The sequence below is a fragment of the Pelecanus crispus genome, chromosome 10 (genome assembly GCF_030463565.1).
Source record: "Pelecanus crispus isolate bPelCri1 chromosome 10, bPelCri1.pri, whole genome shotgun sequence".
Lineage (NCBI taxonomy): Eukaryota > Metazoa > Chordata > Aves > Pelecaniformes > Pelecanidae > Pelecanus > Pelecanus crispus.
Window position 1 is genome coordinate 16,679,660 of NC_134652.1, and position 25,349 is coordinate 16,705,008.

General features: G+C 47.6%; 1 protein-coding gene across 1 annotated transcript; it reads left to right on the forward strand.

Annotated features, from left to right (window-relative positions):
- The first annotated feature begins 20,292 nt into the window (after window positions 1-20,292).
- Window positions 20,293-24,927, forward strand: LOC104030256 (uncharacterized). The gene is made up of 2 exons (XM_075717911.1): window positions 20,293-20,312; window positions 20,424-24,927. Exons 1-2 carry the CDS (start codon window positions 20,293-20,295, stop codon window positions 24,925-24,927), a joined length of 4,524 nt encoding a protein of 1,507 aa, XP_075574026.1.
- The last annotated feature ends 422 nt before the right edge of the window (window positions 24,928-25,349 follow it).

Below are 25,349 nucleotides of genomic sequence, written 5' to 3' on the forward strand. Positions count from 1 at the left end.
AAAGTCCCATCTAATGTATTTTCTCTGAGGTGATTCATCACGTAAGACTAGTATCACTCTAAGTGCTGCAGTGATCACTGATGTTTTGTTTCATTTTTCACTACATATTTTTTACAGGCGCTTTCAATGTAGCTAACTAGTAGTATTTGGGATCATTTTAAATATATGATTGGAATTAATGTTTGTCCATTAGCATGCTTAATTTCCTGCTGACCAGCAGTTTGCATGGCCAAAATCCCTGGTTGACCATATTTTGGTGTGGGAAGGTGTGGTTCACTGCTGTCTTTGTAACAAAAACCTTGTTTCTCATGTTATTTCTGGTAAGTGGATGCTTATGTTACTTGGATCACTTGGACAGGAGAGAAGGTTTAAAATCTTTCTCCTGCTGCTCTTTTGAGATCACATTAACGTGTAACATAGACAAACTGCAACCCTGTAAAAATCGAGACGTCGTTAGGAGGAGGCCTTTCGGGTATTTTTTGTCACTAGTTTTCTCTTATTCCTGAGAATGTCCATCCGATGTAGTTATTGGACTTAACAGTATTGTTGTGTACTACGTTGATGTAGCTGAAAAGCCTGACAGCAAGAAACTGTGAATAATATTTGTGGCAGTCTCTGAAAACTAGTTTTTCAGTCCAAGTATCATGAAGGAGAATCCCTCTCCCCTACCCCATCCTAGAAAAGTAATTTTATATTTTGTGTGTATAAAGTTTTAAGAATCAAGTTTCATATTGTACTGAAGTTTAGGTGTCGCTTGGTAAATCTTTGCTGCAGCATATAATTGAAGATGAGTAAGGCTTAGTGTGGTAGGGGTCCTGGTGTGGAGTTAATTATCGTACAGTTCTGGTGAGAAAGCCCAACATGTATGAAATGTGTCCTTTTTTTTATTTGGACTTGTAAGATGTAAAAGTGCTTTTTTAGAACTCTGACCTATTACAAACTATTACCTCACTTTCAGCCAGCTGGATCCTCATTCCACAGTGTTGTAGGCGTTATTGTGGCCGTAATGCTTGAGTACAGCTATAGAGTTGAACGTTTCCAGTTAGTTATTGTAGGGACACGTTTCTGGACTCGTTTTTACTTCTGTCAAAAGATATTTTATTTTCCAGTCATTCCCTGGGGTTTTGGTTGTTTTGGTTTGGTTTTTTTTTTTTTTTTAAAAGGCTCAATACAGTTTCCTTTAGAATTTCTCATTTTACCCTGTTACGCAGGAGAAGTTGCTGCATAAGCAATACAGGTATGCCTTTACTTTCTTCTTGTTGCAGAACTCATAATTTGATGCTTGCATTACCAACCCTATTGCTGGACCTGAAGTTGCACTCTGAATTTTCATGGCAATTGAAAAACAAATGATTTTTAACAAATGCAGGTGTACAGGTAGGATAGTGCCTCTAGTCACGAACACATTCAGCTTCTGTGTTCTCAAGGAACTCCTATACCACCTTTTTTGTAGAGCTTTCCAGTGCTCAAGGATATTCCTAAACCTGGGAGGCAACTGCACGTGTGTTTAGACCGGTTGAGAGCAGACAAGGAATAGTCTGTGCTTTGTCTTGTGGCAGGCCGACATTTGAGTCTAAATATTTCTTTCATGAGAATCTAAGAGTACATTGCCTTCCTCTGGAAATTCACTGGAGCTGGCAAACCGATTCAGGGACTTTAGGGTTGAGTAAGCTTTGTATAGATTGGAACAACTTTTTAGTTCTGATTGAATTGTTTTTTATATCATCTGCAATGATTGTTATACAGGCAAAACTGGAATTATCATGTGTTTCTTCCAGTTTACTTTGAAGTAATGCTCTTAAGATGTCCTTGAGTCTTAGGAGAAGAACACAGTGTCCAAGGAGTGAAGGGAACACTGTGCCGTTCCCTTGTTTCTCAAAAACAGTGCGGCTACATCTGTAATGTAAAGAGCTCTTTCTCCAGTGAAGACAAAATTTTAACTCTTCAGTGTAAGAATGCATATACTTGTTGCAGTCCAAACTCTCATGAAGTCAAACTTATTAACCTGTACTGAAAGCTTTGTCACAATATTTTAAATATCTTAAATTCTCTGCCAAATGTTAGAGGTGGAACAGGAAGGGTTCTTTCCCTCATTTTCATGAGGATCAGAAACTTCTAGGTTTTCCCCACAAATGTTTTGGAAACTAAATGTAATTTCAGTCTAGGTCAATGTTGCTTTTTCTTGGCGGCAGTAGAAAATATTGACTAATGCTGCTTTAAAAAGCTGTACCTAAAAACATTTTGAGACTAGTTTTGCTATTATAAAGGTTTCCACTTGATCTCGAATTACCTAAAAAAACTCTGTAATTAGAACCTTCAGAAACCTGAAAATCTGCGCTGCTAGTTACATGCAGTTCTGGTGGATGTAGCAAATACAATAACCGCTACAATTATTCATTTCTAATTATCTGTATCTAATTATAAACACGATGTACTGTGGTGATCACTAAGCAGAGAGATATTGCAGACTCAAAATGATCTGTAGATGCACTCCACATGTACCAGAAAAAACTGTTAAGTAGTTACAGCATTCCAGTGTCCGTCTCTCTCCCTCTCTCCTGTTCTTGCGTTGATTGGGGCCAAGCCGCTATACCAGTATTAGAGCAGCAGTTTTGGACTTCATTTCCCATCAAATTATGCCCATATTCAGGTATTGTCGTGAAAACCTTCATATTAAGAGAGCTTTATTTAATCGTCACAAAAATCTCTTAGCCCGGTTGCAAAATCAGTTTTCCTGGGTGACATACTAGGAGGAAGGATTTTTTTTGGCCTGTCCAGGGCATTTCATTCACCCTTTTAAAGAAACATCCCCACCCCTGCCCCTGTGCTTGTCTCTACTGAATTGGTAAGTATAATTTAGAAGGACTCAAGATGATAACTCTACCTGATGGAGCAGGGATTAGGACACAGGCTTCATTCTGACTGGAGCAGGAAAAGTTAATGTCAGAAAACAATTTCTATAGTTGTCACCTAGTACAGTCTAACTTCATGTTATTTCTTACTTGGAAATAATGAAGACACTACTACAGCTGCTAATACAGTTTATCAGCTACTTGGTGCTACATTTCTCAAATATTTTTGCAGATAATATTTTTTATGCCTGCGTGAAAGCATGTAGACTTTACTGTCACTATAGAAAGCACTTGTCTGACCTATTCTAAAGTACCAGAAAAGGGATAAATAACTGCAGCACTTTTTCTGTTACAATGCCAGAGTCTTAATTAAATCTGGTCTTCAGGTTATGAGATATTTTAAATGTACAATCTAGGATCATTAACAGCTTTTCAGGTCAGATCACAAGTTCTCTTGGGATACTAATCTGTCTTTTAAAGAATAGTACAACAAAATATTCTGAAGTTCAGGCAGGGGATGTATATACGCATGCCTGATATTTTTAACTAATCATTTCAATAGGCCATTTCAGGGCTTGACATTTGGAATCTGGGATGATGGGTAGGGAAAGGGAAGTTTCCCAAACTGAAAAATCATTTTGGACCATTGTTTAATGTTCAGTTTGAAAACTGTATCACAAGAAAAATGGGTAGGGATTCTTTCTCCCTTACGCCTTCAGGGAATGAGTAGTATTTAGAATCTCTGGCTGAAATTCAAGCCTTTTTACCGTGTAAATTTTTAATATAAACTCATTGACATGCTTTTTACATCTGAGGACTGAAAATGGATCTTAATGTTTAAGTTGTGGAATGGTATATTTCTTAAATGAAGGGGGAACATTTAAAAAAAAAAATAGATTAGAATACCAGCATTAGTGAGCTTAAGGAATTTTAGTATGTAATAGCAAAGTATTTGATTAAAAAAATTAATCTTGAATTGCTAGTCTGTAACTAGGTGCATTCTAATTTAGCAGGTGAATATTCTTTACTTATTGATATATGATGGGCTTTTTGCAAATAGAAACCTTTATCTGAGTCCCACGTGTTGCTTGTACTGATGGGATGTATGCTTACAGCAGCTTACTGCTGCTTTAAAATGTATAAAATATGTTTTGAGTGTTTGCTCATAACTCTTTCTAACCTCCACTTGTTAAATTGTCAGACATTGGTATTTTATCAGTCCGCAATGTAAGTTTAAACTAATGTTCTTAGGAATCCAACTTGTACACACACTGTTTAAAAACCCTCAGGGACAGTTTACACACTATCCTCACTCAATTCAGGTACTTGTACTCTCCTCTTAAACCTAGCAGTGACTTGTATTTTGTTTTGCTTTTCTTTTGACGTGCTGATAGCACATCCTTGATGAATGTCAACTTAAAACTCAGTTCAGGTATCCAGGTATAACTCAGCCAAACGGATTTTAAAGCTGCATATTTACTCTCCAGCACACAGTGCCTCAGACACGTATAGTGGCATTCTGTATATTCAGTTATTACTACTGAGCAGATCGCGTGGGGGTTCCTGGTATGTATTGTAAGAAATTCCTATGTATATTATATAATATGTATTATATTATATACATATATAGTATATATGTTATCTTAAACTTATATATTTTAAAATGCCACTACTAGCCAGCGCAGCTAAAAATGAAATACATTCCCAACTGCTTCTGCGAACGGCAGAGGCAGCTTCTTAACGTGGCTCTTGCTTCTCTCTCACCATAACTACTTCTAACCTCAAGCACGGGTCCTTGGCTGTCTGACCTCTACACTCTAGTTATGCAATGTCCTTAGAGAATTCTGTGCACTGGCCACTGTGATGGAAACCAATGGGCCGGGAGTGCTTTGAGTTTATTAGTAATTGTTCTGCCAAAGTTGGTGTTTGTATGACAAGCGTGTAAACCTGTCAGATAATCAGCAGAGGTCCAAGTCGGTAACAGCGTACGTACTCGCTTCCACCTAATTGGTGGGACCAGACCCTCAGCAGGTGTCTCCTCTCTAATGCTGAGCGCTAATTCAGAACGTGTTGGCACTTAACATCTGTAGTGACGGGCCTCCGTGCTGCGCTCGCAAGGAGGCGAAACTTTAAAGTGAAATCTGCTGTTCTGCTCTCGCAGTGATCTGTTGGCAGTCGCAAGTCAGCAACACCTCTGCTTTATTATTTGACACTTTACATCTAAAAAGTCTTCTCTTTCTATTTATGTAACCCATAGTCTTTGAAGAGTATGGAAAATGGCATTTCTCTCTGACCTCTAGAAGCTCAAGTGTCATGGGAAAAAAAAAAAAAAACAGGAACCCCCCCCTTTACTCTTATGGACCTCATTTCAATATACTGTTTACAGTTTGACGGAATTGTATAATTTAATATTTCTCTTGTACTGTAGTTTATATTTATTTACAGATTTTTTTTGTACTGTGTGATTTGAATTTTTTGTTCCTTGCTATGATCAATGTTTTATGTAGTAGAGCACTTATGATCACAAATTAAGGTTTTTGGTTTGATTGCACTACATTAATTTTTTTTTAATGCAGTTCTGATTTTTTGACTGGACTAAATAAGCTGTGTCTTAATGTATGTGATAAGTACTTTTAAATTTTTATTTCATGTGGTCCATTTATTTTTTGCATTGTATGTCAAAGCGCTAATTCTCTTGTTGTGCATGTGTAAGATTTAATGGCTCCATTGTATTATTTGACCATGTCATTTTGGAAACACATTCCCAGCTGTAACGTTGTGTATGGTAGTTTTCACTGGATGCTAGACTTTTCAAAACCACTATTCTTCTAATAAATTTTGTTGTGAAAAACTTTAAGGGGTTCCAATTCTGTTGTTTCTAGTGTGCTTTCTAAATGCCCGCACTAACGACCTGAGGTTATGAAATGCAAACTCTCACAAACCAAGAGAAGTAGGGGAGGAAGTGAGAATACAAAGGTAAACCAAATTCTGGCCGAAGGATCGAGCTTTGGAGTCTCCGTACTCCGGTTGTTTCGTGTCCTAAATAGGATTGGCGATAAAGCTGCTTTAGCAGCTGGGTAGGGAATACATGTGAAAGCTGAAATGCTGTCTCATAGCAGCCCAGTCTCATGAACTCCCATACTCTTAATTCGCTCTTCCCTACTGGCCACCTTAATTTCTTTAATGGTAAATAATTTATCTGGTGAAGAATGAACAGTCTCGGGGGGGGCGGGGGCAGAAGGAGGGATGTAGGCTTGTTCATTGAGCACTTAGCGATGAGTCGAGGTAGGAAGGGTGGTAATTAAAGCCCAGCTGGGAACCCTGGCCGCCGCCCGGCGCGGTGCGGTTTGGCTCTCGCGCGCAGCCTCGTGCGCGCGTTGGGTTGGGTAGCAGGGCGGCGCGGCTCGTCGCGCGGCTGGGCTGCGTACCGGGGGAGACGGGACCAGGCTGAGGGAGGTTGCTTAGCTGCTCGCTTGCACCAGCAGGCACTGGTGTTGCTTTTATCCTTTCTGCGGGCCCCAGCTTTCCCTCTGCAGAGGGGGCAGGTCCTCAGCTCCCGATTAACACACGGAAAGCTCCAGCGACTGTCCTGCTGTCCTCCTGCGCAGCGGCACAAGGCAAACTCAGCAGTGGCACCACGCTTCAGCTGGTCCTTGTGAGACCCACGTTTGCTTTCTCGCAACCGTACTTTGGGTTGAACTACTTTTGACGCTATGCATTATTGATACTGAAATGCTGAATACTAAAAAGTAGGTTACAGTAAGTGGTGTATAATGGAACCCACGTGAGTTTAGGCATTTCTGCTAACCTTTGTGTTCAGTCCTAGGATGATTTTGAGAGTGATGCATAGGGATTTCCTAGCTTTAGGAAAATTTATAGTGCTGCACACTGTCTAGCCCAGGTTTCTTTTCTCCTGAGAAATTGCCTTTCTCAGCTTGCGCTATTGAAAAGTAGGTAATTTAGGGTTTGCATTTGCTAACATGATTTGTCAGTGGTGTTTGTTTGGGGTTTTTTTTAAGATCCTTAAATAATTGTTACATTGCAAACTAACTATAGTATTCCTTGTGTACTAATACTGGTATTAAAACCAAAAAGCAAAATGGTAAGGTAGCTGGGTGCTGTCATTGGTTTAGCTTTACTGGGCAAATCTCTTAAATAAAAAACTTGGTTTGACTAGAGACTACATCTGATACTTATTCAGGAATAGTAAGTCTTTATGTGTAAATAGCTTGAAAGCCTTGTGCTGTAAACTAGCATTTATCATATTTTTTTCTGTATGTCTGAATACATCTGTCAAATCTATGAAAATAGCCTTTGAAAGTGATGAACCATATTCCCATCTGCCATTCTTTAGGATATATTACACTCTGCAAGCTTTTCCCAGAACATTTTTAATTGACACTTTTAGTCCTGTGATTATCAGAAATACCAAATTTTTCTGGTTTTCCTGGAGGATTTGCTCATGGTCTTGCACTGTTAAGCTGAAGTTGTTCAGACTTAAAGGAACACAGTCTTGAATTCGTCTTTTAAAGCTGTTTGCTGTACTACAAATACATATCATGACGAGAGTGCACAAGATGTTGCACCCAGACCTGGAAAGAAGCATCCGTGCTGTGTTGTAGAAGTAGAAAAGAAATGTAATTAGCCCTGTTAGGCAGCTTAAAAAATCTTCTGCTAATTTGCCTCAGCTCATTTTGACTCAGGATGGGTTTTGAGCTGCTCCAGTTTGTTAGTGGAAGAGGCAGCTGCCTCTTCTGAACCTGTGGGAGCATATCTGGTCACCTTCTGAAGTAACATCCTTCATGGAGTAGCAGTGGACTGTACCCCCACATACACTTGGGTTGCTTTCTACAATCCAGATACTCTAGCAGATGTGAAATGAGAGGCTCTGCTGGTTGCTCTTTTGTGAGAATGTGTGCTTCTGTGGAGGGAAGGGCAGAAAGCTTCAGGTCACTGCCTGCAAGCGTTGGGATCAATACTAGACCTGAAAGTAGGCGACTCCCTGACCTCGGCGGGAAGGTTCTGAAACACTCTTGTGTCGGAAATCAACTTAAGCTTTGTGAATGAAGCTGATTTAATTAAGGAAATTCCTGAGCATCACAATTTCATCTTGTGCAACCAAAATGGAGTCCTCATTTCGTGGCTGCTCAAACAGCAGCAATACAAAGCTTGCTCTGGCGTCCTCAGTAAGGCGGATCACCGGTGGCTTTCCTGCCTGAGCGTGCTGAGCTCTCTGATTTCCTAGAGGCCTGACAAAAGTAGGTCTGGGGGGGAGGGGGAGGATTTAAATCCCAATTCGGGAAGATACTTCAGCAAATCACTAATTTCTTAATCTGCAAACTCTGCTCTGGCAGATGCCCAGCCATGGGTACTTGCTGAACTGTGGTTTTAACTGGAAGTGAGTAGCAGGTTCTTGGACGTGTTCTTGGACATTCGCGATTCATGTAAAGAGTAATAGCGGTACAGACCAAACGCAATTTCAAAAACAGAGCTTGAAGCGTTAGGGGCAAATCCAGGAATATGGAGTTTGATACAATGAAGATGGCAGAGAGATTAAAATAAAAGTTCATCTTTTTAATATAGTTGTTCTCAAGACGCTTTAATAGATGTTACAGTGCTGGAAGGATCTCATATAACACCATTTGTGGGAGTACTGTTTCCCCTGATCCAGTTCGTTTGATGCAGCTTCTGTGACTTAAAATCCAAGATGTTCTCAATTGTCAAGTAGGAGATTCAGAAGAAATGTGAATGACTTCACACTTGTGAATTATGAATTAAGTTCCTTCTTGCCTGCTTTCCCCAGAACCCCAGACAACACAACCTTTAAAAGCTCTCTTTCAGTATCATGAAGAGGGAGCACAAAACAATTGCATCTTTTTTTGCATCACTTTTAAAGTATCAGAATTTACAGGTTGTGTTTGAAAGAAAACTTCTAAAGTCTTCTCTTGCCTCCTCCTCCTCCTCTGCAGGTGTCTTGCAGCTCTGCAGGAGGTCTACTGAGTACACACTTGACTAAAAGGCAGATTGCTACAGCTCAAATCCCCAGGAACTGTTTAAAAGCTCAGCTAAAATTAGGAGCGCTTTAGGTATATTTCAGAGTGTAGAAATATAAGCACTGCTGGCTAAAAACACAAAGGTTGCCCCTATGAAAATACGGCTGCATCTCCCCAAGGGATGGACCAGAGGCTCGGGCTGTAACCTAGCAAGCGCCCGCGGTAAGGCAGTGAAGGACAGGGCAGAGACTTCAGCTGCAGCCTGCGCGAGCCTGCTGTGGCTCCAGCGACGCGCTTCTGCCAGCCCACGCTGAGCTTCTGCCTTAGCTCCCTTGTGCTGTTGCCTGGGCTAGCTCGGTCAAAGCTTGCGTGCCTACCTTTGCTGGACTCCTGCCTCCAGGTGCAGATCAGACAGCCCTGCGCTGACAGGAGGAGTGGTTTGTCTGTACATGGTTATCAGCAAACTGTCTGTAAAAATTATGGTGCTAAATAGGCAGATTTGTTACACCTGCTAAGATTTTTTTTTTTCTTTTTTTTTTTTTTGATGACGTGCACCAAGATCCCATCATCACGTGTCCCAGATCCCTCCTGCCCATCTAATAAAGTGTAGGGCTTGCTTAACTCGTTTTGGAATGACATTCCTAACTTTGAAAGGGGCTTTTATGGTTTCCTTTCTTAAAGCCGAGCCTTTGACTGTGCTTTTCTCCTCACTGAGCTTTAGAGGAAGGCTCTGACACTAATTGTTAAAAGTTACTCTGGCTCTGCAGGGGAAAAACTGATGCTAGGAGAAGCTGAACAGCTTCCCCACACACGTGAAGTGGTTTTCATACGTACAGCTGATACCTGTGCTGGGACCCTTGCTGTAATCTAAGCCTGATGTGTTTGCTTGGAGAATCCAGTAATTTCTGCCATGTTTCCCTTTTAGGTGAAGATGGTGGTATATTTTGGGGGTTGTTTTGGATTTTTTTTTTTTCCAGATGTTATGCTGTGGTCATATCTTCCTGAGATTTCTTTCAGGTCTTTAAAACAAGTAGCTATGTTTGAGGTGCTAGCAGTGGTTTAAAACAAGTTATTTGTCTTTGAAGGAGACTGTAAAAAAAGACACTGTAGGATTCTGGTTTTGCCTAAGAAGCTTTCATAACAAATGTCCTCTGCTTGTACAGAAATACAAGTTTTCTCCTGATTTCTAGCCATCAAAGAGACCAAGATGTGAAAGCTAAACCGGCTTGCTTGGTACCTGAAGTGTGTTTGTGTTTGCCAGTAACAAGGTTCTCGTTGGGCCATAGTGACAGCTACCTTACTGCTCGCTAGAGGTCTGCCTAGCTGTGATTCAGTGAGCTTTTCTGCTGACTCGTGAGAAAAAGTAGATTTTTGCTCCTGTTTCAGGACCTGTGTTGACTTTTCTCTGATACACAGACACAAGTGTGTACGGTCAGGGTGACTGCTCAACTGTTCTTTAATTCCAGCCTTCTTGCCTATACCTATCCTTATGTCAGTGCCTTTACTTTTGTTTGAGTGTCGACTGGATTGCTGGTTGATAACAGCAAAAAGAACATAACCCTGGGTTTAAAAGAAATACACCTTGCTCCTTTAATGATCTTATTATTAAATTAGGAATAATAATTAATAACAGAGCTTAAAATCAATGTAACCTAGCACAAAGTGACAAAGGTAGTGGCTTAGTGCTGGCAAAGAGCAGGTTGATGAGGTTTGGGTTTTGGCTGTTTCGTCTGTTCTTTTATAGCTCCCAAGTGGAAAAAAAAAGACTTTCCTCGCAAGATTAATAAGAGTAGCAAGGCCTCAGCAGGACAACTGGGAATCTGGCACTCAGCCTTTTGTGGGTCAAAAATCCCCACCGCGTACATGGTTTGGGCTCTGGCATCACCGTCTGAATGTGCGAGGAGGATTTCCGAGAGGAGGTTTTGCTGCGATTTCTGGGGATGGTCCCATTCTGTATTTCTCTGGTCATGTAAAGCACAGTAAAAATGCCAACATCCCATTAGTGCTGTGGTCTCGTTACCACCACGTGGTTAAGCGTGAGTTCATTTCTCTGAGCTTTCAGGGCTTGTGTAGTGCACTTACTGTTAATATGATAAAAAACGTCTGCGGTAGAGGAGATCCGTGAGTGCTTGATGGGCAGCGTGTGCTAATGGGTCATCATCGCTTTAGTTTCCTCTGCGAAGGTTAGGGACTCGTTTTCCTGCTGGTGGGAGCAGTGGGACCAGGGAGGTGCCGAAGTCAGAGGGAGGCAATCCGTGAAGGCATCTCGGGGGGGATCTGCCTGGCTGTGGTGCTCGCTCCTTCCTCACTGCACGTGAGGAGTGATGAGTCACTTCGGCTTTTTCCAAAGGATCTGTTCCTTTTGTAGGCATAAGCTGTTGCTGATAATTTTTTTCCTTTTATTTTTCCCCTTATGGCAAACCAGCAATTGATGCATTTTGTCCCCAGTATAAAGAAACAAACAATACCTATCATTATGCTGCGGGAAGGAAAATTGCACAGATAAAGTACATTTTAACTGCGGCATCCAATTATGAAGGGTAAACTGCCAAAATTGAGGAGTCTTTAAACATGGTAAATAACTCTAAAGAAAACTGGGTGTATTAGTGGTGATGGCATGTTACATGCTAAGCAAGGTGTAGTTCCCTGCCTCAGTTTGCCACGTAACTGGACAAATATTTGATGTGTGGGGGAGATGGGACCTTTTTTAGTGGACATTAGCTGTGGTCGGATGAGGTTTGTATTTGTTAGTCTTCCTTTAGCATTGAGATGTGTGACAATATAAACAAAGGAGAAAAATAATTGTGGGCCAGGATACCAAGGTGAATTTTTGAGAGGAGAACAGACTCTCTTAAGAGGGGGAAGAAGGACAATAATGTGTAATGACAAGGGTTAAAAAAAAAAAGAGATGATGTGAGGGATGTGCAGAAATGGAAGGATGAGAGGTTTGAGCTGAACGGGAGGGGTGTGCATTAGCGCAGAGGAAACCTCTCCCCATTGGCATGCATAGAGACATTTCCTGCCTTATGTTTTGGTTTCTTAATAGTTATCTGACTATAAAATTAACCTACATCATTTAATGGTAGTTGAATGGCAGTTAAATTGACCCACTTTCAAAATAGAGTTTACCTAGCCCATCAGCTCTGAGACAGCCTTGTCCCCAGGCATCCGGGGCTGCAATCCACTTCTCTGCCTTAACCTATTTCCCAAGCAGCCAGCCAAAGTGGTGCATCAGAAACAGGGGCTGCTGCTCAGCCTGGCAGTTGACAGAAAATACGGACACGTATCAAACCGCTAATTCATATTTCACTAGGCATTTTCGTGCAAGGAGGTATAGCATTGGCATGTGGGGAACGCTGCCGTTAGGAGTTGAGATACTGTTTCTATTAACAGCGTGGCCTTGATTGTCTGAGGCCCAATTATCTGAATCTCCAGGTTATCTGAAATGGGGTCATATCCCCCAACGTCAGTTAATTGCACCCAGGATACCCTCTGCTCTCCAAATGTCTTCCACTGGCCCCTCCCAAGCTTTGGCGAACGGCCTGTGCCGCGTGTGTTTAGCTCTAGCGAGCGCTCTAAGTTGCTGCATTTGGTTTTTCATATCCATGTTGGGAAAAAAAAAAAAAAAAATATCCTGGATGTTGCAGACTTTAAAATCCTTGAAGGCTTCTAGAACGAGACAGCGGCTGTGCGCAGCAATGTGCCTGTTGGAGCTGGGACCAGCAATGTCTGCAGAGAGGGCATCCAAATGCACTTGGGTTTTCTTCCACCCCGCAGGTGCAGCCCTGCAGTATAGGTGCAGCGTAGGAGGGGAAGGTGGGATTTATCACAGCGCAGCGTATCCTGCTCGCAAACCTCGATTTACTGCGAATGAGCACACCTTCGGCGGGGGGCCCGCCTGCTGTTGAACCTCTGCGGTTGCAGTGGCTCCGGCTGACCTGTGTGTGCGTGCCCAAGGGCTGGGTAGGGAGAGCTTTGTCCCCGGTTTACCGCAGGGCGGACGCGGAGCCGGCAGCGATGGGCTCGGGAGCGGGGAAGGGGCCATACACCTGCCTCACCTCGGGTCCAGAGCCCGCGTGCGTTCCCAGCTCATACCTGGGACTGTTCAAGATACTCAGGGCATCCCTCCCCACTCCACAGGACTGGTCCCTGCGGTTCGTTCTCCTTAACTGGGTGCTGTTTTTTTTAAAACATGCAAAGCTGTGAAAATCATTGTAAGAACTTCCCCCCCCAATATGCTTTTGTTATCTGTATTCTGGTGCTATCTGTTTTTCTATCTATTCCGGTCTTCTGGTGCTATCTATTCTTTTGGAGCACCTAGCTCAGGGAAGATGCTGAGTACTGCCTCAGAGAGAAACACTCATGGTAATTTTTTTTCCCTTAAAGGGAAGATCCCAGATGTCCTTGATAATTAGAAAAATTAGCAAGGACAGTTCTGGAAAGGCTTTGAAAGCTAGTATGTAGAATAATGTTTCCAACATGATAAATTTCCCTTGGTTTTAAAGCAATAGCTCAGTGGTAAGATTTTTAATTAGTCATTAAGTATCATATTAGAAGTATCACGAGTGATGATAAACTACTGTAGAATATGGTTGGGTTAGTTACTTGGGGAAGGTGGGAATGGAGGAAGCTATGACAGGAATATAAAAAAGGTAAATTTATTTGAGGTTGCTATTGTTTTTTTAATGTAAAACCAACTTTGGTTTGTTTGATTTTTATTTGGCTACAGGTGGGGAGAAGGTGATTTTTAATGTTTAACTACTTTAAAAATAAATAAACACTACTCTGAAGGGTTAAAAGTCTGAATTGGTAATGGATGTCTGTTGTTTATCCAGTCAGTTGGCTCATTGTACAACCTGGATACCTTGACGAATATATGCAGCTGACAAAAACATCTACCAAACAAAACCCATCTATAACTTGTTTCTTCCTGCTTTTCAGTTGAAATGAAGCTCAGTCCATCCCCACGCGCGTCACCAAGGACAGCGTAAATTCTGGGGCCTTGAGAACCCAGCAGCAATATTTCCATAGTTATTTTAGCTGCGCGTTGCACAACTTCAGCTTTTAATTTAGAGAAGAAAAATGCTTTTTCTCCTTCCTAGCTGTTGTGTGGAGCCTCAGCTCTTTCTGTGCTGCTTTTCTATTTTTTTTCAGTGCAGCAAGAGAGAATTACTGTAGCACCCACAGAGGTGTGAAGGGACTCATTCATCTGTGTGGGGAGTGTTAGGTGCCAGGCATATTTCTGAGGATTAAAATACAGGCAACTGGTACATCCAGTGTCAGTCTTTAATTGGGGCTTTGAGAGATGAGCTCCAGAAAATCTTCCTGCAGTGGCTTATATGGCTGTTTTGCCCATCCCGTGCAAGGAATCGCCGCATCCCAGAGCGGTGCCAAGCAGAAGAAAATGTGTGCCCCCACCTCCACCTCTCAAAGCACAAGGTCTTTGCTGCAGCTGTGACTGAGATGGGTTTGAGCACGATACTGTGCGTCAAATGGGGCAGGGAAGATGCAACGTGGGTTGCCTTTTGCTGCCCTGGGATAATAATCTCTGGCAGAGAACTGGCAGTAGCTGTGGCTCGGGGTTCGCTGCAGTGACATTGGTGCGGGCTGCTGCTGAAAGATGCGGTGCCGCTCCCTGCCGGTGTTTGCTTCTGCACAGACGCTCCAGCAAGCCGAACCAGGGCTGGCAGAGAACCCATTTCCCCCTTCCACTGGGCGAGACCCTCGTGTGGCTCTGCATGTAGCCTGGGGAAGGCGAGCCCGCCTTTGGCAACCCACAGCCACAGCCGCTTTCAAGCGTACATTTAGCACACAGGATTCACAACACCCCCGGGGCTGGGGTCAGCTCACCTGACTGCCAGCGGTGAGCGAGCTCCATATAAAAGTCTGCTCCTCCTTTGCAATCCCTCAAAATGGTGTTTCCACTCGCCCTGAAAAATAAATGAAGTGGCTGAAGCCAGCAGGGCTGGAGCTGCGACCCGAGGGCAGCGAGACACACTGCCTTGGACCTTGCGTCAAAGTGGGCACGGTCAGTGCTTTGAGTTCAGCTGATGGAGAGCGTTGCTCACGAGTTAGGCTTTCTTCTTAGTCATCCACATTTCTCAAATCTCTGTTTTTAGCCAGGTTTCCAAGGCACTCTTTGGCTTGGTGGGGTACTCCAGTGGTACCTCAGGTTTTGGGTGGTGCAAGGCAGTGCTCCACCGACTGGCACGGAGTCAGCTGTATGGCAGCAGGAGAGGGAGGGGAGAGGTCATCCCCATAAAAATACTAAATTGGATTTTATAAGTTTATAGCTATGTTTTGTTTCTTTTACAGAACTATAATCCTGGTGCTTAGAGTGGTCTGAAAGGAACAGAAACACTTAGCCTTGAACTTTTGTTCTGCTGCTGCTTCTTGTGCCTCTGAGGTACAAAACATACCTGTAAACTTATAATCAATCAAACCAATGTGCAAGGGCTAAAAAAAGAAACCCAGAAAGGGCACAGGCTTCATGTTCAATAGTGAGAAACTTGGGGTGGGCAAACCAGAAGATTGCAGTTGGCAATCGGCAGGTTTTTGGAGACCAGCGTCCCAGGTAGGTTGGAATGAACCAGTTGATTTCTTTCTCCCTCTCTTTCTTTTCCCCCTTGTTCCCCCCTAAAATACACTCATGAATCACAGGCAGGCTGGGCTGCCCATAAAACTCTGTTTCTGGAATTCACAAGCAGAACAAGTGCAGCGTCACCCCGGTGCACCCAGAAAAGGGGAGATGTGACAACCCCACCAGCGGGTCACGGTCATGGCAGGAGCTGGCTCCACAAGGTGGGCAAAGCTCCTCAGGCTGCAGAGGCTGAAATCCAAATAACTTGTCCTTTCCCCCCATACTGTAAATCCTATACCTGTGCGGTCTATAGGTGTTATGGACAGACAAACCCCTGCCTTCCCCCAGCCCCATCATCCCCAACCACTTGGCCTTTGTTGGAAGCCCCGAGTGCCCCCCTGGCAAGAGCTGGGGGAGGGTTGACTTCAAACTCCACTAAACAGTAGAGGCACAATGCAAACAAATGTATTGCAGCACGCAGCTATGCAAATAGCTTTAGAGCACAGCACGTTTTCCCCAGCGTTAATTGCTGCACCGCCAGGGTTGCGTAGCAACAGCTCCGTTTGTGTCTCTGACAGCTCCTGCCCCTTGATGCCTCTGACACCTTCTGTGGCAGGCGGGGAAGGAGGAGAGAACAGGGCTGCCCTGGGAAAGCTAGAAGGGCCAGGAGGTAGCGAGGGGCTCAGGTGATAAGATTTGCTTGGGACGCCGGGGTGTCTGCTGCTGGCACGGGGCAACACGTGCAGCGGGGCTGGAAGCGGGGCGTTGCGGCGCAGGAGCAGAGGACCCCCCAGCAGCCTCAGCCTTATCTAGGCAGCTTTCAAGGCTGGCGGCCAGAAAGGGCAGACCTGCCATCTCCCAGGCTCTGCCGGAAAGCTCACTGGCAGGTGGGTTGTCTCTTCCGTCACAGTGAATCCTTCTGGGTACCCCATACGGGTTTGTGACTGCGCTTGCAGCTTGGCTATAGGCATAGAGGGTCCCCAGTAAGTCACCTCTCCTGGCCATGGAGCTGCAGTAGGCTTGTGGCTTCTCCAGCCCTTGAGAGAGACGACACATTCCTCATGCACACCCAAAGCTAAGAGCGCCTCAGACCAAGCCCTGTGGGAGGGGGTGAGCACAGGCGCCGAGGAGACGGCTGCAGATGGTACGGGCAGCCCCGAGCTCCCTCGCTTGTCTGATGAGCCCAGTAGCTTCTGCCGGGCTGACCTGTGCCTCCTGAAAAGCAGGCTCTTCAGAGACAGGGGTGTCTGCCTCCCAAGAATAATTTTTCCTCCTGTTTAAAACCATGTTCCCAATTCCCATCCTCTGCATTTGCCGGTCGGTCTTCAGCTCCCGCTGCGCCTTTGCCAGCAGGGCTGAGGAACCTGTTAGTAGCCAGCACCTTCCCCTGGGAAGGCACTTCAGCTCTGCAGTCAGCTCAGCTCACCTCTCCTCTCCTCTCTGATAAGCCACGTAAATAAATAGTTTCTCTGCAACAGTTTACACAGTCCATAAGCAACTCTGCCTGAAGCTGTGGGGCACTTGAAATAGTCTCTTCTATTACACCTGAGCATGAAACAAGCTCTTCTCCGAAACCGCCTTAAGTAGGGAGGATGCAGGCAATCCTGTGTCCAATGGCCACTGGGCAAGAGAATGGCCATGGGCATGTTTTATTTGCTACTAATAGCCAGAACAGACAGGCATGGTGGGAAGTGCTGGGCAGGTACCAAGGCGCACAGATTAGCAGGTCCCAGGGAGCACAGAGCTGTGTCCAGGAGATCTGGGGATGGAGAGGCACAGGCAACAGGCTGTGGTTCAGTGCCCCATGGGTACGGGGAGAGGAAGGACCGAGGTGGGATCCAGCCGTGCTTAGAGCCCAGCTGCAGGTGGCAGGGAGAGCTCTGCCTCAAGGTTATCCTTTGAAACTGAGAAAAAGGGGATACTGCCTGCACCACCCAAACAGGAGTGGGCTGGGGGAAGAGCAGATGAGCTCAAGGCAAGAAGTTGCACCCTATCTTTGAGCCAAAGTGATGTGAAAGCAGAGGATCCTGAATACAACGTGCCCGCAGAAGCAGGTGAACTGTGTAGCTGAGCGTGAGATGGGTCTTCTAAGGACAAAGGGCACTGAGGCTGAATGGATTTATTTTGTTTATCAAAAGTATTTATCTCTGTTTTTTAAATTTACAGCTTGACAAGCTGTATATATCTCAGATTGACTCCTTGGAGTACAGTGGGGCCAATAAGGTGAAAAAGAGCACCGTGGCCTCAGTCACACTTCAGAGGAAGAAACTAGGTGAAGGCAAGGCGGAAATGCCACCTGGAGCCTTTAGAACCAACCTTTAGGCCCAGGTCCCCCCCGCCACATGAGCAGGACGTGAGTCTCTTCCCAGCCCCGCATGCCTGCGCAGAGCAGGTGTGACCTGCGACCGGCTGCGTTCGGTATCGCTGCTGCAAGGCGAGAAAGGACTGTGTCCAGCCACTTTGGTCCCTTCTCCCAAACTAGGGACTCTGTACGCAGACCCACAATCTCCTCCCTCGCCAGGCATCACCCAGCCGGTTTGTCACCTTTTCTTCCCCGCCACCCACCCGAGCAACCTCTTTGCCTATGCCATGGGCTCTTCCTTTGCAGCCATTTGCATGTAGCACCCAAAGGCACCCCAGCAAGGAGGGAGTTGGCTGGTTTGCCACCGTAACTGCTTCCCGAAGCTGCCCCGGGGAGCGTGGTGGCTGGGTGGGCCGGGGCAGGGCCACACCTCTGCTGCCGCTGCTATAAATTCAGGCTCGCTGGGGGAAGATGGCTGCCGCTCTTAGGAGCTGGGTTTGCGAGCAGGTAAGAGGAAAGCAACCACCTTCTTTGCAAAGGTGGAAAAAAGGTTGTGCTGAGCTCTGCCTCTTCGCAAAGCCCCCTGCTCCAAGCCCTCCTCTTGCGGGGAGGGGGGGGCGAAAGGTTTTTTATCCCCTTTGTTATTCAGCAGGGCAAGGGGAGGAGCTGGGCTGTGTAAGAGATCCTGGCTGACATAACCCTTCCCATGCAGGGTTCTGGAGAGGGGCCAGGTTGTACCTGAGCATTTTTATTTAAACTAATCCCAGACATTGCAAATTGAAAGTCATCGCAGCACCAGGTAGAACCAGTTGAGACGGTTGCTGGAGGGCATTTTTCTCGCCCGGGTGTAGTAAAGCAGTCTTGAGGTACGTTGTTTATTGCTAACCCTGGGAGTATGTTCTAGAGGTGCTGGAGCACATTCGGCAAGCCAAGCTCACTGAGCCTTTCCAGGCAGTTTTGGGAAAACCTTGCCCAAGAAGCCTTTAAGGAAACTGAGTGGCCATGATTGAGAGGCAAAGCCATGTTATGCTTAAAAATTTGGGCAAACTGGAAAGCAAAGAGCTGGCTAGCAGATGCTCAGGGCAGGCTTGGCTGCAGCCTAGCATTTCTGGGTGAAGAGGAGACCAGGTGCCACCTGGCCAGCCCAGAGCCCGAAGTGGCCCTTGGGTGCCTTTCCCTGCCCTTTGCTGAGTTTGGGAGCAGACCCCACGAGCCGGGGGAAGCAGGTTGCTGGAGGTCCTTCCCTGGTGCTTGTCAGTTCAAAGAAAGCAGCCAGCAAGCAGTAAGTAAGCAGCAGGTGAGGGCTGCCCGGGGCCGGCTCTGGCACGTCGGCTGCCACCGAGCATGGCCGGCTCACTTCCCTGGCTTTCCCTCCTCTTCCTCTCCACCGATGGCTCCTCTGACCCGGGTCTCTTCCTCCCTGTCTGCCTGTCAAGCCCTGCACCTGGCAGCGTGGGGAGGGAAAACCCACTCTAGATAAAGCTGCTTTTTCCCACCCTGGCCCCGAACCCTGTGATAAGCGTTGCCCCCCTTGACCCAGCCAAACGAGCAAGGTTGGCATCCGATGCCTGGGGGGGAGAGCAAGGTTGGGGGGGGGGGGGGGGGGGCGGGTAAAACGACTTTCACTCCTCTGGTACAAGGCCAGGAAGTGCAAAGTGCAACTGTTGCTGCAAAGCTGCTGGCAAAGATCCTGTGCCAAACAGCGTGGGTGCCAAGGCGCGCAGCCCCCTCGGCGTGGCAGGGACTGGGTGGGAATCGCTGCCGTTGGGAACAGATACGGTCTCCATAACAGCGCCTGGCATTGCACTTCTAACAAGTTCATGCAAACACTGGGTAATTACCCCTGAACCTCTCCACCAATAAGTCCTAATTAATTGCCTCTGCCAAGCAGATAAATGATAATCACCTTGGTTTGAGAGCTAGCTAGTGGCAGTGATCCTGTGCTGTGGACGCACACCTTTCTGAGCCACCACTGTACGTTGACAGTCAGCCCATCAGCTGCAGAGCCACTTTATTAAATGGCAGTAAATCAAAGGTCAGTGCAAATGGCAAGGCACCGCACCACGCGAGGGTGCATTGCTGTCTGCATGTCCTGCAGGCTGAGAGCTTGCCAAAATTTCTGCACCGATTGCAGAGGAGGCTCAGATCTGCTCAGTTTGCCCTAGACCCATCTTCTGCCACCAAGACGTAAGCAGAATTTGAAGACTTGCAGTAGTTCAGATTTCTGGCTGCTTAGCTGGGACACTGCTCTGCTCCCACCTGGCCTGGCTGTGCAGATCGAACATGCAGAGATGTGCAAGTGTGCTGGTTGGTCCCAGAAGTGCTGGGCCTTCTACGCTGGGCACTGTGCAGATACGAAGTCTGATTCTCACTGGGAAATTTAGGCTTGCTTTGAACATGTCACATGGTGCCTACACACCAGGATGTCCTAGGCAGCAGTGTAATTATGGGTGCTCTGGCAGGGGGAGACAAACAAAAGCGCAGTCTGTGTCCTGCCAGCCGTATGCGTACGTAAGTGCGCATGCTGGGGACCGAAGGGATACCTGCCAGCCCCGTGACAACAGGATGCTTGATCTCACCTGGAGGTGAGGCCAACGATATGCCTGAGTGGGAGGAGAAGGGTTATTCCAGTTTTGCAGCATAAACTTTTATTCCCTGGGACATGTTACTGATTGCCTCTCTCTTTGTCTCTCTAGTGAGGATGCAGCAGAGACAATAGCAATAGACTCTAACAATCAGCCGAAGTCTCCACTGGAAAAGTTTATGGTCAGACTGTGTACGCATCACCAGAAGCAATTCATTCGTGTGCTAAACGACATATACACTGAAGTACAACCAGACTCTGAAGGCCAGCAGTTGTCTGAATCTGAGAGCATGGAGGCCTCTACTTGTGGCTCTGGTTGTAGCCAGCGAAGCACTGAAAATCAGGATAAGGGTGCTACTTGTACTGAATCAAAGCCCCCTTATTCCTCGGACCCAGGACAGTCAGGGTCCGATGGCCCCCTGCATGTTACAGGACAAGCCCCGAAGCAGCTGGTGGAGCTGAAGTCTCTGGACAGAGCAGAGAGCTGCAGTCCTGCTTTGAGAAGGGAATTCTCCGAGCTCCCCGTCACCAGGCTTCGTTCTGCTAGTCCAAAGGATAGCTCCACCCAAGGATACCTCAGCACGTTGAACTCTTCCTCTTTGAATTTCCATCATGCCGCAAAGAGCCTGGAAGGGCAGCAAGCTGCTGGACACGAGCAAGAAGCCGGTGTCAGAAAGTGTGACGACAATAAAGAGCAGCTAGCAGGTAAGACTCTCATGGAAGGTTATATCTCGGTCAAAGTGGCAAATGTGAATGGCAGCGAGGACAGCTTAGATGGCTGTCTGGGGTCCCAGAAGAGCTCATTCAGAGCTCTGCCAGAAGAGCCCTGGGATCCTGGCTTTGCAGTGACCCCCCCTCGCAGAGCCGACAAAGAGAACACTTTGCAATGCAGCTCGAAAGCATCTTTGCACCAGGACTTAGAGGCAAAAGAACAAGATGCAAGACCAAAGCAAGAAAACCACCTGCACGCCGTGGCCAAGGGCAAGGCAGGCTGCCACCTGCACCCGGCCGACAAGAGCCCGCTCGACAAGTCCAAAGAGGGCTGGCTGCCCGCTGGTGCTGCGCCAGCCGCCCACCGGACCCCCAGCGGGCACCCCCGCGCCAAGGCAGCCTCCCTCAGATCCACTCGGAAGAGCAAGAAGGCGTCGGGGCTGAGGGTCAATGACTATGACAACCAGTGCGACGTGGTCTACATCAGCCAGCCCATCACTGAGTGCCATTTCGAGAGCCAGCGGTCGGTGTCATCCCGCAAGACGGCGAGGAAGAGCACACGGGGGTACTACTTCAACGGGGAGTGCTGCGAGCTCCCGACTGTCCGCACGCTGGTTAAGAGCTCCCGGGCGGAGGAGAGGGGGAGCAGCCCAGCACTGCGAACAGAGACCCTCGTAAGCACTAAGCCGCCCCTGATGCTCTCGGTGGGGGGGTCTGCGGGGGCAGAACGGGAAGGTGAGAAGAGGGTTTCCCTGAGGCTCCTGGCTAAAGGGGCACCAACCAGCCGAGAAACGAAAGAGAGAGCTGAACCGGGCTCCGTGCAGCCCTGGGATACCCGCGCTCTGCGGTCGAGGGAAGCTGCCGTGACCGTGCCCTTCTTCTCCCTCTCTGCTCCACCCAGCCCCCAGAAAGAGGACAGCTCAGCCGGCTCGCCGCCCCCCGGCTCCCCTCCCACCGAAGGAGGGGGGACGAGAGCAGGAGGCATCGTCCCCTGCGAGGCTGGCAGTGGCCTGGGCTCCTCCGGGGATGGCAGCAGCGGCGGGCAGGCTGCTGATTTTGCTGCCCTTCCTGTCTCAGAAGTACCCGACGGGGAGCAAGATTTCCCAGGCTCCAACATACAAATTGATTCAGACCTCCCCGCCAGCCCGGAGCCAAAGTCACCCTTGCAGCCCTCTGCCACTGCGGACACAGCACCCCTGGCCCTTGATGGTGGCAGGGATCCTGCCCAGCTTCCAGGCACGGGAGAGGCAGAGCCCTGCGGGCTGCGTCCGGCAGAACCCTCCCCATGCTCTCCAGGCTGGCAGGCTCCTGATGAGCCCCCTGCCACCATGGATGGGGGGAGCCCCCCAGAGCCCCCTGCCACCTTGCAGTGTGTGGATGTAAACAAAAGCATCGATGCTGAACCAGAAGCCGAATTATCGGGCATGGCAGGTGATGGCTCCCTTGAGCAAGAGGAGGCTGTGCCAGCCAGCACAGCCCTCCCTGAAATCTTGGAAGGGGAGGCAGTGCCGAGTAACAGCCCAGCAGGTGAAAAAGAGCCCATTGAAGGGGAAATGCCGCCTGAACCCGATGGCTCAGACACTGCAGGGAAAGACTCTGTCTCTTCCAAAGATAGTCTAGACAAGAAGCGAAAGAAAGGCAGGAGAGTGCTTGTGGCATCAGACCGGCGACTCCGAAGCCAGCAAGCCCAGTCACCCACTGAGGGCAGTGCTGAAGATGCTGGTTCTTCCAGCTCTGTGCAGCTTCCTTGCCTTCAGATCAAACTCTCCAAGAGCCCTGGCACTAAGCGATTCAAGAGAGAAGTGCACCTGGATGGGGCAGCATCCGTGCACTTCCCAAACGACTGCTTCCCCAATGCGCTGCTCAAAACCAGCGAGGGGCCAGGCGCTGGCCAGGCTCCAGAGAGCATCACTGAGCAGCAGCCAGGTGAGGAGAATGGTGTCACTACCAGACAAACCTATAAAAGCATCTTAGCGAGAGAGACTGCAGCAGAGGGAGAAAATTCCTCTAAAGACAACCCCCCTGCTAACGGCAGCCAAAGTCAACCGGGTGAGATGCTGGAAATCAGCGTCCAGGCTGATTCTGAGAAGCGAAGCATTCTCCTCCCTCCGGAGAGCAGCATGCCTGCAAATGATGCTGAGCAAGTGGGTGTGAAACCAGACGATGCCAGTTCAAAGGACGAGGAGAGCTCCGATAGTGCCATGGACACAGGCAAGCTGGAGAGCTACGAGCCAGTGGCCAATTCGCCTCCGTGTCCCAGCAGCAGAGGTGGAAGCAAGCATCTTCCAGCAAAGGCTGCAAAGCATAAAAAGGTCGCCCTGCAGTTTTATAACTTAAGACACGCACCCACATCAGTAGAGACCACAAAAAAGAGCACATCAGGGAAGGAGTCTATGCAAGCGATCCCCAAACCGCGGGATGAATGCAGTTCAGGGAATGACGACTCCCCAGCGCTGGAGGACATAGACATGGCTGACAGTAAACCAAAGTTCATGGAGTGGTGTGCTGAAGAGGAGAACCAGGAACTCATTGCCGAGTTCAATGCCCAGTACATGAAAGTTCAGAAGGGCTGGATTCAGCTGGAGAAGGAGGTGCAGCCAACCCCCAAGGTAAAGAACAAAGCCGACAAACTGAAAGAGATTTGGAAAAGCAAGAAAAGGACACGGAAAAGTAGAGGCTCGCTGGAAGTGCAGAAGCTTTCTCCTGTCCAGATGCTGTTTATGAAGGCCTTTAAGCTGTCTGACATCTGCCAGTGGTTTCTGGAGACAACTGAAACCAGGTCTCTAGTGATTGTGAAGAAACTCAACACCCGTCTCCCAGGGGAGATCCCCCCCATCAAAGTCCCCATGCAGAAATATTCCTCTTCCAGTCTTTACCCCAGCTCACTGCAGGCTGAACGTTTGAAAAAACACCTCAAGAAGTTTGCCGCCACTACCCCGGCTCGGAATAACCTGAAGAACCAAAAGCTTTGGGCCAAAATTCGGGAGAACACTGATAAAGCAGAGGCTGAAGAAGCCACTGCTCCCAGCCAGACATCTCCCACTGACGCTGACGCCGAGGACATGAGTGAAGACAAAACCATCCAGCCTGCCCCCAGCTTGCCCACGCAGGCCAGCACCAGGATCTTGCGCAAGTACTCCAACCTGCGGGGCAAGCTGCGAGCCCAGCACCGTGTGGTGAAGGCAGAGAAGAAGAGCGACGGTCCCGGGGACCACCCATCCCTGGAGAGCAAGCAGAGCCGGAAAAGCGTGTGCATCAACCCACTGATGTCTCCAAAGTTGGCCTTGCAGATCAAAGCAGACGCCTTTCCTGCCAAATCTCTGTCAGTGGATGGGATGGGAAAGGGGCGGAAGGGGAAGAGCAGGTCCCAGGACGACCCCTCACCCAAAGCTGATCTCCAGCTCAGCAGGAAGAAGAGGACGCTGAAGGAGAGCGGGAGCACCCAGGAGCGGTCCAGCTCCTCCACCAAGGACAAGCTGCCTGCCAAGAAGGCCAGTAAAATAAAGCATTCAGAGGTCAGCGCAAAAGCTCCCGCCACCCGAAAGCAGGCTGCCATGGAGAGGAGCAATAAGCTGGCTAGAAAAATGTCTTTGAAAGAGAAGAGAGCCCCGAAAAGGCAGCTGGAGAAGGTGCGGCTCCCCATGCGGAAGGGCAAGGAGAACACGAGCAGACGGGCCGTGCTTCCCCCTGGCCATGAGGAGTTGGCCAAGTCCCCAAAGCAGAAGCCCCTGGGAGAGTCCTCCACGCGGTCGCAGAAGATGGCCAATAAGAAGCCCAGCAGTGGGAAGACCCTGACGAGGTCCATGAAGAAGATGCAGGAGAGCAGCGGGTCGCAGGGCAAGAGGAAGCTGAGGGCAAAAGTGGACTGTTCGCACAGCAAGCGCTCGCGACTGGATCCGAAATAGCGAAGAACCGGTAGCCATGTACAAAACTGATGTATAGTAGTAACCCTTTACCATGCATTAACTAAAGCTGCTTTTATAAGCTGTAGCAAGCCTTTAAAAATCCGCAGTTAAAGGATAACGCCCGTGATTTTAGGCATCAGCAGATGTGTCTCGGACAGAGAAGAGGTTGGCCTGTCTGGCTCTGCTGTTCAGAAGGAAGTTTCTGCAGTTTGAACGTTCCTTGGGTTTTTTTTTTAAACTTGGAACCAGGCAGTTTTAGTTAAAAGTACAGTGCCTTATTTATCACTTTAAAAATAAAAATAAGAAGCTCGTCTGTGTGATTTGGAGGCTTGCGTTTTATACTTGAGGCACAAGCACTTGTACTGTAGCAGAAAGAAAACCACCTTCGTGCACATGAAGTAGCTTTCGACAGCCTTTGGGTG